At 42.2% G+C, this 14,295-nt stretch overlaps 1 protein-coding gene across 16 annotated transcripts in view; it reads left to right on the forward strand.

Annotated features, from left to right (window-relative positions):
* WNK1 (WNK lysine deficient protein kinase 1) overlaps positions 1 to 14,295 on the forward strand; it is a 107,319-nt gene that overhangs the window by 67,867 nt on the left and 25,157 nt on the right. For 9 of the 16 annotated variants that reach the window (XM_074583915.1, XM_074583857.1, XM_074583886.1 and 6 more), the window contains 13 exons: positions 221 to 649; positions 3,931 to 4,002; positions 4,642 to 4,791; positions 5,839 to 6,312; positions 7,470 to 7,748; positions 7,886 to 7,939; positions 8,427 to 8,518; positions 9,102 to 9,264; positions 9,701 to 9,817; positions 11,102 to 11,275; positions 12,061 to 12,112; positions 12,259 to 12,399; positions 12,750 to 14,176. In XM_074583915.1, coding sequence (XP_074440016.1) covers positions 221 to 649; positions 3,931 to 4,002; positions 4,642 to 4,791; positions 5,839 to 6,312; positions 7,470 to 7,748; positions 7,886 to 7,939; positions 8,427 to 8,518; positions 9,102 to 9,264; positions 9,701 to 9,817; positions 11,102 to 11,275; positions 12,061 to 12,112; positions 12,259 to 12,399; positions 12,750 to 14,176 — 3,624 coding nt within the window. The remainder of the gene's footprint in view (positions 1 to 220; positions 650 to 3,930; positions 4,003 to 4,641; positions 4,792 to 5,838; positions 6,313 to 7,469; positions 7,749 to 7,885; positions 7,940 to 8,426; positions 8,519 to 9,101; positions 9,265 to 9,700; positions 9,818 to 11,101; positions 11,276 to 12,060; positions 12,113 to 12,258; positions 12,400 to 12,749; positions 14,177 to 14,295) is intronic. The other 7 variants (XM_074583897.1, XM_074583982.1, XM_074583990.1 and 4 more) reach the window with 3 other exon arrangements.

Here is a 14,295-nt window from a genome sequence, read left to right on the forward strand (position 1 = left end):
CTAACACAGGCAAATGTTTCCATTCGTAGCTATGCTTGCCATGGATGTATTTAATGGATATTTACAACTCACCTAAATTTCCTGAGTATTGTATGTTTTTGACCATGAATTGAGTAGTCATTCTATAAAGTTACTTCACAGAACTGCCTAGTGAACTGTGCATGTTGATGTGCTTTCACTTTTAATGTATGAATTACTTGTCTTGTTCATGTCAATACAGCCTCAGCATCCGCGTGGGGGAACACCAACGTTCCCAGATTCACAGATATTTTTCCCAACCGTTCATGAACGGCCGGTGTCTTTCTCACCTCCACCTGTCTGCCCGCCGAAGGTGGCAGTTGCTCAGCGGCGCAAGAGCACTTCATTTTTGGAAGCCCAAACTTGCCACTTCCAGCCATTGCTGAAGACTGGCCAGAGTTTAGTCCCACCTGGTGGTAGTCCCACCAATTGGACACCAGAGGCATTCGTTATGCTGAGCACAGCAGCTCAGAGAGTCGCTGGAGAGCCTCTGCATGTGCAAGTTAATCCTGTGTTTGAGCCAGCTCCTGTCCACAGTGACTATAGATCTGGACCAACGCCTCCAGAGGATGCTCACTACAGAATGCATCCAGAAGCTGTATATTTGGTGGGCATGCACTATCCATCACAGGTATCGGAGCAGTATGATCAAGTAGCTTATAACTCTCACGCGACTGAACAACATTTGAAGCAGGTCTCTGAGTCAAACCATGGGCAAGGTGGTCCTCCACAAAGCTCTGTGTTCGACTTTCAAACGGGGCAAACATACCTGGCAAGACATGTTCAGAACCTGAGGCTGGATTCTGGGATGGGTCCCCTTTCTCCATTATCCAGTGTTTCAGCTCCTCTGAGTGCAGATCCTGCTCAGATGATGTTCCACCAGGTATTTGTTCCGCACTCAGCCCCAGCTGTGCTCTCTCACAGTGGTGATGGCAGAGCGAGCTGTGTCTTTGAGTTCCATGTGCACACACCGACTTCTGCTCCAGCAGAAGGGGCAGTTTTACCCCAGCGGGTCTACAGAAGTCGCCGGAGCTCTATGGAGACCAGTCAAGAGGAATCCACTCAAGGCATAGGGTCGCATGGTCGGCTTCAGCCTGTGACAGAGGAGCAGTGTAACTATCTTGGTCCTGAGTTAGCAAGTCCCAGAGGGGGCTCTGCCAGGCGGAGCTGGCTGGAAGGAAGCCCAGAATACTCCAGTGATTCCTCACAGCTGACTTCCTCTGACACTGGCGACTTTCAGTCTCCTCCCCCTACAGGGGGGTCATCTTCTGCTTTTGGTTCAGACTTCTCATTGCCCATTGTTCAGCTGCCTCAGAAGGTATTGCAAGAGTCGCAGCTCTTCATCTGCTTCCCCCAGGGACCCTCAACTCAGCAGGCCTTGTCCACCTCGCTTTCATCAGGACCACCTGCACTCTATCCTCAGGTTACAGGAGCAAACCCTTCCAGAATTTCTCTGCTTTTTATAAGTCATATCTTGCACTTAAAGGGGACCCTTGTTCTTAAACTTGCTCCATGTAGTTCTAAGTATTAGTGTTCATGGGGGTGTCTTCCCACCAAGTCAGTAGGATACTAGGTTCTCTAACTTGCCAGGTTACAATGAAATAATGAGGCATCAGCAACCACTTGGTCTGTGTTCAGCTTTGGCTGAAATACTTGTTGGGCTTTTGTGTTAAGGGTAATAAATGGTCAGTGTTCCTCATGGGCCTGGTTTTTCTTCTGGCAAGAGATAGCTGGAGTACCAAATTGGCTTTTAAACAGTGAGTTTAATGAAATATGTCTTCTCCACAGTTTGAACCAGCAGTGATAGTAAAACTTGCTTTGTATTTTTGTTCCTGTTCCTTAGCCATTTAATGAGAATGTGTTATTTGAAGTTGAACTTTCATATGAATAATGTTTCATTAGACAACAACAAGGTTAATGTGGTGACTGTCCAAAATGCAAGAGCTTTTTCTAGGCTTGAGGGAAGAAAGTGGCAAGAGATCAATGCAAGGAGCTGTATTATGTATGTGTACACAGTTTTGGAAATGTATTTGCGGGATCATTAAAGAAATTAAACAAGCTAAGTAGTAAATTAGTGGCACAAACAACTGTTGCTAGTAGGTATTGCTTCCCTATAAGCCTATATAATATGGTGTCCTTTTAAAAATCAAAATTTGAGGCTTGAAGCTTAGTTTGGAGGTAAGCGTTCTGTCAGCATGTACAGTATTTGCACTTGCAATAGTCAGTAACAGATTTGTACACTGTGATTGTGAGCTTTATGTGTGTATACATTGTGTCTGCACTTGTAGTCTGAAACTTTTTGTAAGATAACTTTTTGTGAAAAGAGAGCATTTACTTTAAGTAGACTTCTCTCTTACTACTCCTGTTCTTGGAATTAGGGATGCTCTGACATTTTAGTTATTGGAGTATTAGCAACTTTGGGATTTGTGTAAAGGAACTGGTGGAGAATCTTTTTGCTTTTTGTGGTAAGATCAAGAACTAAATATTTAAGGCTTTCTGTATGAGATAAAGGTGTTTTATTGAAGCTGAAAGAGCTTTAATGACTAGTCTAATAGATAGTAATTTCTATGGTGTAGAACTTGCAGAGTGAGGCTGCTACGCAAGAAGTTTGAGAGTTACTTGGGGATGGTTTCTCCATAAACCACCTTTGTTAAACTTCAGGAGGTGAATTCTGATGGATGTAAAATAGTCTGGAAAACACAATAAGGGATCACGATTGTTTTATGGAATATAGGTTCTGGGATCTCTTATCTAATTCATTAAAACATCATAATTTGAAGCACAAACTGAGTCAATGAGAACAGAAGTTACAACAGTGGAATATAGCACATGTTTAGATCCTAGCCAATAAGGGCCTCAAACTTCAAAAACAGCAAAGAAAAAAATGGTTCTTTTATTGGCAGTCTGCTTTTCCCAAAGTTCCTATAATTAAAAGAGTATGTAATTTTAATAAACTTGCTCCTAATAAGCTTCCACAAGCTGAATGAGGACAGCATTAAGGAATTTCAGTAGATATTTCTGATATGATACACATGCACCAGATTTTTCCTACAAAGGCAGTTCATCAAAGTGGTGCACGCTCAGGGAACTCGTGTGGAGGTCTTTGTCTAGTTGTCTCCCAGTATCTGATGAAGAAATATAATGGTCACAAAAATAATAATGAAAATCCTGGGGTCTGATCAAAAATATAAGCTGCAAAACCAAAAATTCATTCCATTTTCCTCTACATCTTCCACATTCATTTGTATGCCACTCATCCATTTTTTTGTTGCTTATTCATTAAAAAAATCCGTCTAAGCTAGAACATGGACCCCCCAGATTCTTCAGTATCCAATTCTTGGTAGACTTTGGATGGTAGTGAGTCTGGAAATGATTTCTAGCTTGTATTTTGACATGCCTCTCGTGGCACTCAGGGAACTCATGACATGTACGTGCACTGAGTACTTTGTTATTGGTCTAGAATTCTGTATATTTTTGATTTATTTTTTTTAACAGATAGTTTTATATCCTTCTAGCCCTCTTCTATCCCCCCACCTAATCGTTTAGAACACATGTAAAGGTAAAACCTAATGCCTCTATTTCCAGTTACCATACCAAGGCATCCTGCTCTTAAAGCATCATCAGTGGAAGAAGAAGCTGTTAGGCTGGTCTGCCTCATGTTAAGGGGCATGTGTGTTTCAAAGACTTTCTGTATTGGTTGTTTTGGAAGACTTAAAATGGAGTTCAGTACTTCTCCAGATTGCTCTGCTTTGTTCTGGTTGTTGTAGTGGAATTTGGCCAAAAGGACTGGTTGTCCAAAAGGACAGCTAGAAACCTCTTCCAACCAGGTCAGTCCAGGCAGAAATTATTTGAACTGCCTGCTGCAGAAAACATAGGGTTTAGGCTGATTCTGTCTTTTTTTTTCTCCTCCAGACACAGGTGCAAGGCCAGTCAGCCTCAAGCAGTGCATCAGTGCCGTCCCAGCCTACCCAACACACTCAACAGGTAAGATCACAGTCCCTAAACCCAGGACTAAAATACTTTTAGGATAGAATTTTGATGACTCGTTAAGAGCAATTGACTACCTCTGTCCCTGCTTCAACCCATAGTTTTGGACAAAAGGAGAGGAATCCTCTGGTTCTCACCCAGTCTAACATGCTATGAGATTAACTTCATTGACTTTCTGAAATTTATTTTTAGAATTATGTTAATACTTATTTTTATGTGTCTGTCTTCCCTGACATTCACCTGAGCTTGCAGCAGAGGTCTGTTCAAGGATGAATCCTCAATGTCAGGATTTGCAAGTTAGACTGTCTAGACAGGCAGACTTCACTCTCATAATTTCTTCTAACTGGAAATACTATCTTCTGCAGTATCCTCTTCTCTTGACTGCCTTTTCTTCCTTTATAGAATCTTCATTCTTTTTTTCACAGGTGAAATAATGGTGTTGCAAGATTTGGTGCTGATAATGGAGTTGTATTAGTAATGCTAATAAGTAATTGCTAAAGCTTAATTGACTCAGCACATTCAGAAGAAAAGCTGGTGTCACTTATGAGGGAGTAAAAACTAAAATTTAAATAGGATATGCTTAAAAAACTTCTGTTGGGGGGAAAAAATAGCTTCTGCCTCTTTTCTCTATTACAGAATGCACAGCAGCCAGCCTCTTCCCAACAGCCTGGGCAGTACCAGCTGCAGCAACCATCAGTTTCTGCTGGCACCACTCCCACACAAACTGTCTCTCAAACTCAAACTTCACAGATTATGCCGATGCCTCAGGCAGCAGCTGGGACACAGGTAAACAAAATTCTTCTTTCTAGCAGATTACTTTCTTCTTCACAGCTGGTAAATTCAACATACTGCTTCTTTCACTTTTGTCATCTTTTCTAATGGTTCCAAAACATTCATCCAGATAGTATTGTTAGTGTACTACAACTGTTGATTTTGTTGGAAAACGTGTTGGAAACCCTTTCTTTCACACATGGCAGTTGTGAGTAATTTGAGGGAGGGATAGCACTTCCATACATAAAAATCTTTAAATTGTCAAAAATATGGTGAGGCATATTGATGGATGGTATATTATGAATGAATTTTCAGGAACTTGACATTTCTCTGCTTCCCATCAATGTCTATCTTCTGCACCATTATGTGTGTGAAACATATTCACTTGTTTAGGTAGTGAACCAAAAGGATTGCCTTCTCCACTCCGTCATCTTTCTTACTCAGCTCTTCTCCTTTACTTCCTGGTCAAGAAGCTTCTGTTACTGAGTATTACTTCATTTTGGCTCATATCTGTCTTGAACATGTGAGCCTTGATTTTGTTTTTTAAAATTGTTTTGTTGCTTGTTCATCTAAACTGCCTTTCCAGTTGCATTATTTGCTGGCTTTAATTGACATATCCCCTGCCATTCTCTGAATGCTGGCACAGTGGCTTTTCATTCTCCGTTGCTTTAGTCCCCATACCCAAAGCTGACAGATTTGTTGAAGGATTTGCACTTCTTTCCTGTAAGAAGGCAGGCTTGGCTCTGGGGACAGATTGAGGGGAATTTGATTCTGTTTATGCACAAGTCAGTGCTTCAGGGTATTCAAATGTTGCACTTTCACCCTCTGTGGGTGTCTGTTTCAAGAGCCTGTTGAGTTCTTTAGGGGAAGTGTTGCAAAGTTGAGGACCTTTTGGAACTCCAGTCAACTTCCCAGCCACTCTGCCAACTGTGCTCCCCACCCACTTTAACGGAGTGCTATAACTTGAATAATTCTTTCTTTGACTAATGCATAAAAATTCTGCTTTCTGCAACCCTGCTTTAAAAAAAAAAAAATCTATCTCTATTTTCTTTACCTCCCCAGCTTCCTGTTTCCCAACCAGTGTCGATCATCCAAGGCGAGCCTCAATTACCTGTTGCAGCACCTTCTCTCCCTCAGCCTTCAGTTGCCCCATCAGTCCCCATTGGCTCTCACTTTCTACCCATGGGACAGCCCTTGCCAACTTCCATGGTTCCACAGTTCTCAGTCTCTCAGTTGCCCGTAGCAGCTCCTCATGTGTCAGTGGCTCAGCCAGGTTTCCAGTCACTGCCCATTTCAATGGCAGCTGGCATGAATCAGCCATTGCTCACACTGGCAACGACTGCTGCGGCAACCGCTGTCCCTGTAGGATCAACCGTTGTCCCTAGCCAGCTTCCCACACTGATGCAGCCTGTGGCTCAGTTGCCCAGCCAGGTTCTCCCGCAGCTCCTGCAGCCAGCTGTCCAGTCCGTGGGATTGCCAGTCAGCATTGGACAAGCTGCTGAAGCTTCACTTCCTGCTGGAGATGCTCTTTACCAGGTATTGTTGCAAGCCAGCAGAGCTCTTCTCCACACTTTCACCTGTTCCGCTAAGGTACCAGATCTGAACTGTGTGCCCTGGCCAACTCACTTTTCATAAAGAGAGCCATTAAGCCACGAAGATGAATTCTGTTGTGTGGAAAAGGACCATTTTAAGGAGGGGGGAAAAAACGTCCTTGGACACCCTGGTGTTTTGAGTTCTTCATGTTTGGCAATGGAATTTGTCTAAAATGACAGAATCATAGTGCAGGACTTTGGTCAACCACTGTGTGAAAGAGGACAGCTACATATCCAAGAGATTTGTCAACTTGGGGGGAAAAAAATACAAAAAATTGTGATTTTATTTTTTTTTTTAAACTGGAGGATGTGTGTTGGAAAGAAAATCAATGGCAGCATTTTCAGCAATGTCAGTATTTCATTACAAGTCTGGGAAGGGGAAAGGAGGTGGGAAGGGGGCACATGGATTTAATAGAAATAAGTCAGATGGCATGGATCTCAAATGTGACGTAAGTACCTGATGCTAGTCATGAAACGTTAGACTGTTGGGCACAGACTGCTTCAGCTACTCTGCCATTTTTACAGTGATTGCACAATCTGAATAGTGACAAAAATAGTGATTCAGTGTATGATTGTTCTTCTAGAACAAAAACTGTATAGATATACAAATGTCTGCGCTGGGGTTATAAGGAGTGCTGTAGAACAGAAACAGTGTGTAGGAATGTTCCTGGGTCAGCTCATCACGAGAGGACAGGAAGAATACAAGAGTGTCTCTGCTGTTGGTCTCAAGAATCAGCAGCAGTTGCATAATGTCTTCTGAGCACTAGTTGTTCAGCCTGAAAATTCCTCAAACTAATTTGAAGTCTTAGCCTTTAAAATACTAAGCCAAATAGGCAACTGTGGGAGTTGGAAGATCAATATTGTTTTGCCTAAGACTTGGAACTTTGAGTGGGAATTTGCTCATTCAAGCACAGTGACTCGCAAGCTGAGCTTTGGCTACGTGAACAGTTTGCGCTCTTTCTCTGGGACAGTAGCCTTTGGGAGTGCTTGAACAAGTACAGAAGGTTGAAACATGCCCCTGAAACTGATAAGTTTTTTTTAACTCTTGTTTCCTCAGTAGCTCTGACATTCACTAACTTCACTCCCTCATTTCTATTACAGGGTTTCCCATCTCGGCTGCCGCCTCAATACCCAGGCGACTCGGGTGTTGCACCTTCCTCCGCTGTGGCCTCTGTTAGCATTCCTTCTGCTGTACTGTCCCCTCCCTTACCCACAGATGCAATGTCTCAGCCGGGCTATCTTGCTCCTGTTGTGCAGCCGTATGTGGAGCAGAATGTTTTAGTTCCCATGGGCAGCCTAGGACAGGTTCAAGTGCCCCAGCCTACAGTGAGTTTAGCACAACAGGCCTCATCTGCTTCCTCACAGCAGGCGGTTTTGGAGGTAAATATGTTGAATATAATCTAACAATACATTTAGGGCGTTTGAATTATGCAACAGTGTATGTGTGTGGGGAACTAATCCCTTCCATGCTTGTCTTCAGTTGGAAATTAATATTTCAAATGACCTTTTTCTTACAGCAGAATGTCATGCCAATGTGGGGACCTTGTTGCCACTGGCTGTTCTGTTGGGAAGTGAGTGTGCATCCTGCAGGCAAAAACCTGTTAACACTTCACTTCTTGCTAGTACTGTAGAACATTGTTGCCATATCAGAGGCAAACTGCAACTGATAGCCTTTGAGAATCTGTCTTTATGCCTATTCCCTGCAGTGTTCTTGCTAGGGAGAATTGGAATTGTCTTTGTGTTCTGCATTGGCTTGCCTTTTGCACATTCTGTTAGTAAGACTGTGGCTGCATGGCAAACTGTAGTGACGCGTAGCAGCAGAAAGGATGGCTGACTTCCTCTCCCCACCTCTCCCCAGATGATGATTTGCTTCACTGCAGTTTGCTCTAGAATCTTTTGTAAATTAGAGCTGTCTAGATGCCAGCTGTTTTAAATACTAAAAAGGTAGTGCTTTTAGCTTTACAACTGATTTGGGAGGAAACATTGAAGACTACTGGGTTACTTGAAAAAGAACAGTACTCTTTCGGGGGGCTTCTTGATGTAGATTTCTATCCATAGGGTACTCAGGGAGTCTCACAGACTGCTCCTTCAGAGACTCTTCCAGCAACACAGCCTGCTCAGTCTACCCCTTTGGCTTCCTCTATGGATAGGTAAGCATTATTTTCACCAAACTGAATTTCACTTTCATGTCTGTTATACTGTTCTTCCCTGGGTGATCTTTAGGTCTCTTTTTTTCACCTGGGATATTTTTTTCACTGTGGCTTTTCTTGAGGATGTAAGGAGATAAACTTCCTAGAAGAAAAATAGGCTTATGAGAGTTGGAGTAAGTTTTGATTTACAGCAGGGTATGGAGGGAGTAAATAGGATTACGTATAGTAATTTAACTTCCAGTCCTTTTTTATTTGTCATGTCAAATGGATCATAAGGGATGTTTTTCTGTCCTTTTGGCACTTGAACAGAATTCAAACTCTAAATAGCTTGAAAACATATTCAGAAGATATATTTGTACAACTCAGTTTGCAAGAGATATGTAGCTAAATCGTTGCTATTAGAACTGCTATTCAAGCAGCCCTAAGTGTTGACAGGACTCTTCTCTTCTACTCTGTGGTTAACAGGCATCTACTGTTACCCAGAAGAGAATACCATCTGGTAGGGTGAACTGTATTGTTGCAATTATGGAATGCATGGATACTAATGTAAAGTTGTTGGTTTGTTGTGTTGTTTTTTTTTTAGTGCGCATTCTGATGTTGCTTCAGGATTGAGTGATGGCAACGAGAATGTTCCAGCTTCTAGTGGAAGGCATGAAGGGAGGACTACTAAACGTCATATGCGGAGGTCTGTCCGCAGTCGCTCTCGCCATGAGAAGACTGCTAGGCCAAAACTGAGAATTCTGAATGTGAGTATTTCTATATTTTAGTGATAGTTTGGTAGTGCTGATGCCTTTTTTTGAGCCTCAAAAGGTTTCTTTTGCTTTGAGGAATGTGTGTCTTCTGTGGTCTTGTTCTATGCTGTGCCCCACTGCAAGCACACAAGCTTTCCAGTGTATTTCTTTTGCTTCTGGAGTCAGCGTTTCAAACGTCATCTATTAAGAGCTTTTTTTGAGCATTAGATATGGTAAAATTGGCTTGCTTAGCCACCACTGATTCCACAGACTATTCTAGAATATTTGATATATCATCAGAAAAAATGATGCTGTACACAGCACCAGTTATTAGACTGGAAAGAGAATGTGTTTCTATTAGACCAGTACTGTTGGTTTGTCTCTGAGTTTTAAACCGCAAGTCTTAGATTCTGATGCTTTTGGTTTGAGCTATTGGGTTTTTTCGCTTTAGGTTTCAAATAAAGGTGATCGGGTAGTGGAATGCCAGCTAGAGACACACAATCGGAAAATGGTTACTTTCAAATTTGATTTGGATGGTGACAACCCCGAGGAAATAGCTTCAATTATGGTAAGATATATTTTAGAGATGAAGAATTGAATCTAATCTTAATCACAGCAGTAATATAAGCAGTCTTATTTTCTCATTTGTGTTTCAGAATTGTTCTTCCATGTAGCGTGGCCTGTACTCACCTTATTGGTACACAAGCATAAACAGAAACTCTGGGCACAGAGTGCTATACCAAATTGACAGTTAATATTGCGTGCTCAGTTCACATGAAAATTTGCATCAGTTTTTAACCTTAGAATTGTCATTTTATCAAATAGATTTGCCTTTGGGTTTTTGCAATCTGATTTTCTGAAAAACTGCAAAGAACTTTCTCAAAGTGCCAGGTTAAACAAATTCTGTTTGCTTTTCTAAAGGCAAATGTTGCTAGATCTTTAAAACTTACATGTAAGCTTTGAGTTTTTTGCTGCTGTTCTCAACTGAAATGGCAAGATGCTGATACAAGCACATCATGCTTGCCTTTCCCTTTTCTGAACCAGCATCCCAGAAACTTGATGTAAAAAGATGCCTCGGGCTTTACCTCTAAGGTGCTTTCTCCCTTTCCCAGCAGAGATACCATGACTGACAGCTTTAACTTCTGTTTCATAGACTCATTATCTGAGAGTTTTACCATGCATTATTTCAGAAGACAGAATTTTCTCACAGGGCAGACCAAACTAAGAATTTCTTTCTAATTGCCAAGTGTACTTGTTTAAGCTTGTTTCCTCAAACATATACAGCAGAATGTATTTTTATAAGACAATACAATGTATTAAAACTAGATAGGATGAACAATCTTTTTTGCCCATGTAGGGAACATAATTAATGCTTGGTTTATGTGCTACAGCCATACTTTGAGTTAGTGATGTGCAACCTGCCTAGAGTAGAAGTTCTATATGGCACGGAAAGTGAAGCACAGAAGACATCTTGCAATACAGAATTTTCAGCTTTTTTAATGTTACAGTTTCCTTTAAATGTGGCTCTTAATGTACATAACATTGGATATGAGGCATTACAGTGACATAAGGCTACTATTTTAAATTTGACTATGCTTAGCAAAGATTGAGGTGACAGTTTGATGAAGAAGTGAGATTGAATGTTGTTACACAGCAAAGAGTAAACCAGGGCAAATACTTCCATGCTGGAGATAATTTTAGAAGCAATTGTTTTTCTCTACGGTGTCACCATTTTGTGCATAAGAACATTGAAGGGAGGACAAACAGTAACACCAAAAGTAAATTATGGCTATTCAATATATAGTTTTGAAATAACTTGTGGAAAATTATTGTTGCTTTGTTCTTTTTACAGGTGCAGAATGAGTTTATTTTAGCAACCGAGAGAGACTCTTTTGTAGAACAGGTACGAGAGATTATTGAGAAAGCAGATGAAATGCTAAGTGAGGATGTAAGTGTGGAGCCAGAAGGCGATCAGGGTTTGGAGAGTATGCGGACAAAAGATGATGGCTTCTTTCCAGGGTCACAGGTATGTAAAGGACAGATGGCCTTAGCTATTTGTATTTTCCATTTTGGGTGGTACGGTTTAGTGAGTAGAGCTAGCTAGAAACCGAAACTTTTTTCATGACAAATATCAAAGCTTAAAAATTAAAAGAAAAGACAAACAGAAATCTACATATTAGGGTGAGAGCCAAAAATTCATTTAGGAAGCTAAATAATGTAGACCTTCTGCTTTTTTGACATGTTCTAATGCTTCTGAAGCTGCTGAATCTCCTAACAGTCCACTAAGCAGGCAATCTTAAATGCTGAGGCTTGTTGGATTTGAGATTGTGAGGCAAGACACTAAAACCCCCAGCCTTGTGCTGCTCACTAACCACTGAGAGCCTGGACTCAGGCCCTCTGCTCAGTGAGCTACTAAGAAACTGGATGGCTCGGTTACAAAACACAGATTTTTAAAATTGATTGCTGGGAATAAGAAGCGGTGACACTTCCCTGAATCTCTGCCTTGTTTCCACCCAAAACTAGTTTGAAACATCCGTTTATCTGTGGGAAGTTTAAAGAAATCATTGGGAGTGCCTGGTAACGAAAGAGTGTTTAGATCAATTTGTTGTATTGACGGTCGCTAAGCTGAGAAGCTCTAAAACCACTGTAGCTGACGTTTATCTGGGTAGAATTCCACTAGTTCGGTAATGGTGCTTGGGTCCAAGGTACTGCTTACCTTAAATGCCCACATTTCAGTAAGCTAGCATTTTAAGAGCTATCTTGTGGGTTTCTGTTTCAGAATAGAACTTTAAATTTTATCTTACTTTACAGAAATTAGAGTTCAAACAGCCAGATCCTACATCTTCCATGCCACAAAGAATAGGTAAGTCTTTTGTGATTTATCTTTTTCTGTTTCAGCGGATGGGTGCAGCCAAGTTTTTATTTTATATGGAGTGCACATTCCATATTGCAGGTTATGTATTTAGTTACAACCATGTGTCACTAAACATCTAACTTCTTTCTGTTTAGGGGTTCCTCCTAGCTCCTTTACCCAGGTTGTCCATTCTGCAGGAAGACGGTTTATTGTCAGCCCTGTTCCTGAGAGTCGGTTAAAAGAACAGGGCTTTTTCACATCTGCTGTTCCTGGAGGAAAAGAAACTCCGGATATAGGTAAGTTATATAAACTCTTAAAATTGGATGGCGAAGACATTCATCAAAGTGCTGAAGTTAACACGTGTTTAGGAACAGTTTAGTTAAAGTACTTGGGGAAGTAAGGAACTATCTGTGCTGGTAAGAAGTGATTATAGTTTGGGTGATACTATGCAGGATTCTCTGGCGGGAAAAAAACATGTTGCTGGACTGTCCGCAAGACCCTGAAACCTTAATCCTGTATTTTAATGTAAGCCTGGATTTGTAATTTTTTTATTATGCTGAGAGGTAAATGTGCTCTTAATCTAGCAATATACAATAATACTGTAATGGACTTTTCCATGTGGACTGACACTTTTCTGTTCTTGCAGTTGCTGCATCTCCACTACATGGTCCTGGAATGAATCTCTCCCACTCGGCATCATCACTGAGCTTGCAGCAAGCTTTCTCTGAGATGGGGCATGCCCAAATGACAGAAGGACCTAGCACAGCTCCTCCAGTGTTTAATCAAACAATACCACCATTTCCACCTGCACTTTCTACCATGGCGGGCAGCGGTGCACCTCCTGCATCTGTGGCTGCTTCTTCAATATCTGTTCCCTCCAGCACAGGTGTTTCTCTTCCAGGATCTGTTACTTTGCCTTCAGAAAGTGCAGCTGTTGGAGCTGCACCAAGTGCAAGTGTGCCAAGCTCTATTTCTCCACCTCCAGCCTCACAATCTGGACAGCAATCGACTGGTGTTGCTTCCAGCGTGAGCGCCCCTGCTTCTTTCTCCTTACCTACCACATCCCAGCCTGCTCAACCAGTAACTGGAGACATTGCCCCCAGTATCAGCACACCGTCTTCTTTGGCACTGCCTTCTACCCAGGTTCCGGGTGTCACTGGTCTTGGTGGTGTTGCACCAGCTGTGACATCTCAGTCAGCTCCTCAGATTGTAAGTAGTATGGCAGGACCACAGACATCTGTTGCCCTGTCTCTGCCTCAGAATGTGGCTTTGCAGCTTCCTCAGCTTAGTAGCAGTGGCTCTGTTTCCAGTCTGGCAGAAACAACAGTTGTGAGTGCTCCACAGTCACTACCTGAGAGTGGGCAGTCTATGGATAAATCACACCTCTGCAACACAGCTGGCTTATCTCTTCCAATTTCTGCACCTTTATCATCTTCAGTAGCAACAAGCATATGTGGTTCTGTCACTCAGCCAGTGGTGCATCCCTTACTTGTCCCATCAGGAATTACATCAACACCTGTCCTACCCCAGATTCCAGGAGCAACACCCATGTTGCCCCAGGTTCCCTTACCTGGTGTCTTGCCACAACCAGTTACTAACTTGCCTGCAGTCCAGCAAACTTTGATACACAGCCAGCCTCAACCAGCTCCGTTACCCAATCAGCCTCATATTCACTGTCTGGAGGCTGATGCTGATGCTCAGTCTAAAGCTCCTGGTATCGATGATATAAAGACCCTGGAAGAAAAGCTACGGTCTCTCTTCAGTGAACATGGTAACGTGGGAACAACGCATCCATCAGTATCTCTGGAGACATCGTTGGTAATGGAAACTACAGTTATTCCTGGGATACCAACCACTGCTGTTGCACCAACTAAACCCCTGACATCCATTAGCACTTGTATACCTCCAAGCAGTTTGCCTCTTGGACCAACTGGCTTGCCAGTGCTGACACCGGTTGCCACTCCCGGGCAAGTGATCACCCCGGTCAGCTATATTTCGGCATCGAGCAGCATTGCAACAGCAGTAGTGAAACCAGGGACCTCTCCTGCAAAGCCCCCTCTTAGCAGGGTACCGGTAAGAAATGCAACATTTGTGTGAATATTCAAGTATTGTAGGAAACAGCCATCTTGAGCACAAGCCTTTTATAAAGCAAAATATTTATGCAGGCAGAGGTGTCTTCGTTTAATAGAATG

Source organism: Larus michahellis, chromosome 1 (assembly GCF_964199755.1).
Source record: "Larus michahellis chromosome 1, bLarMic1.1, whole genome shotgun sequence".
Taxonomy (NCBI): domain Eukaryota; kingdom Metazoa; phylum Chordata; class Aves; order Charadriiformes; family Laridae; genus Larus; species Larus michahellis.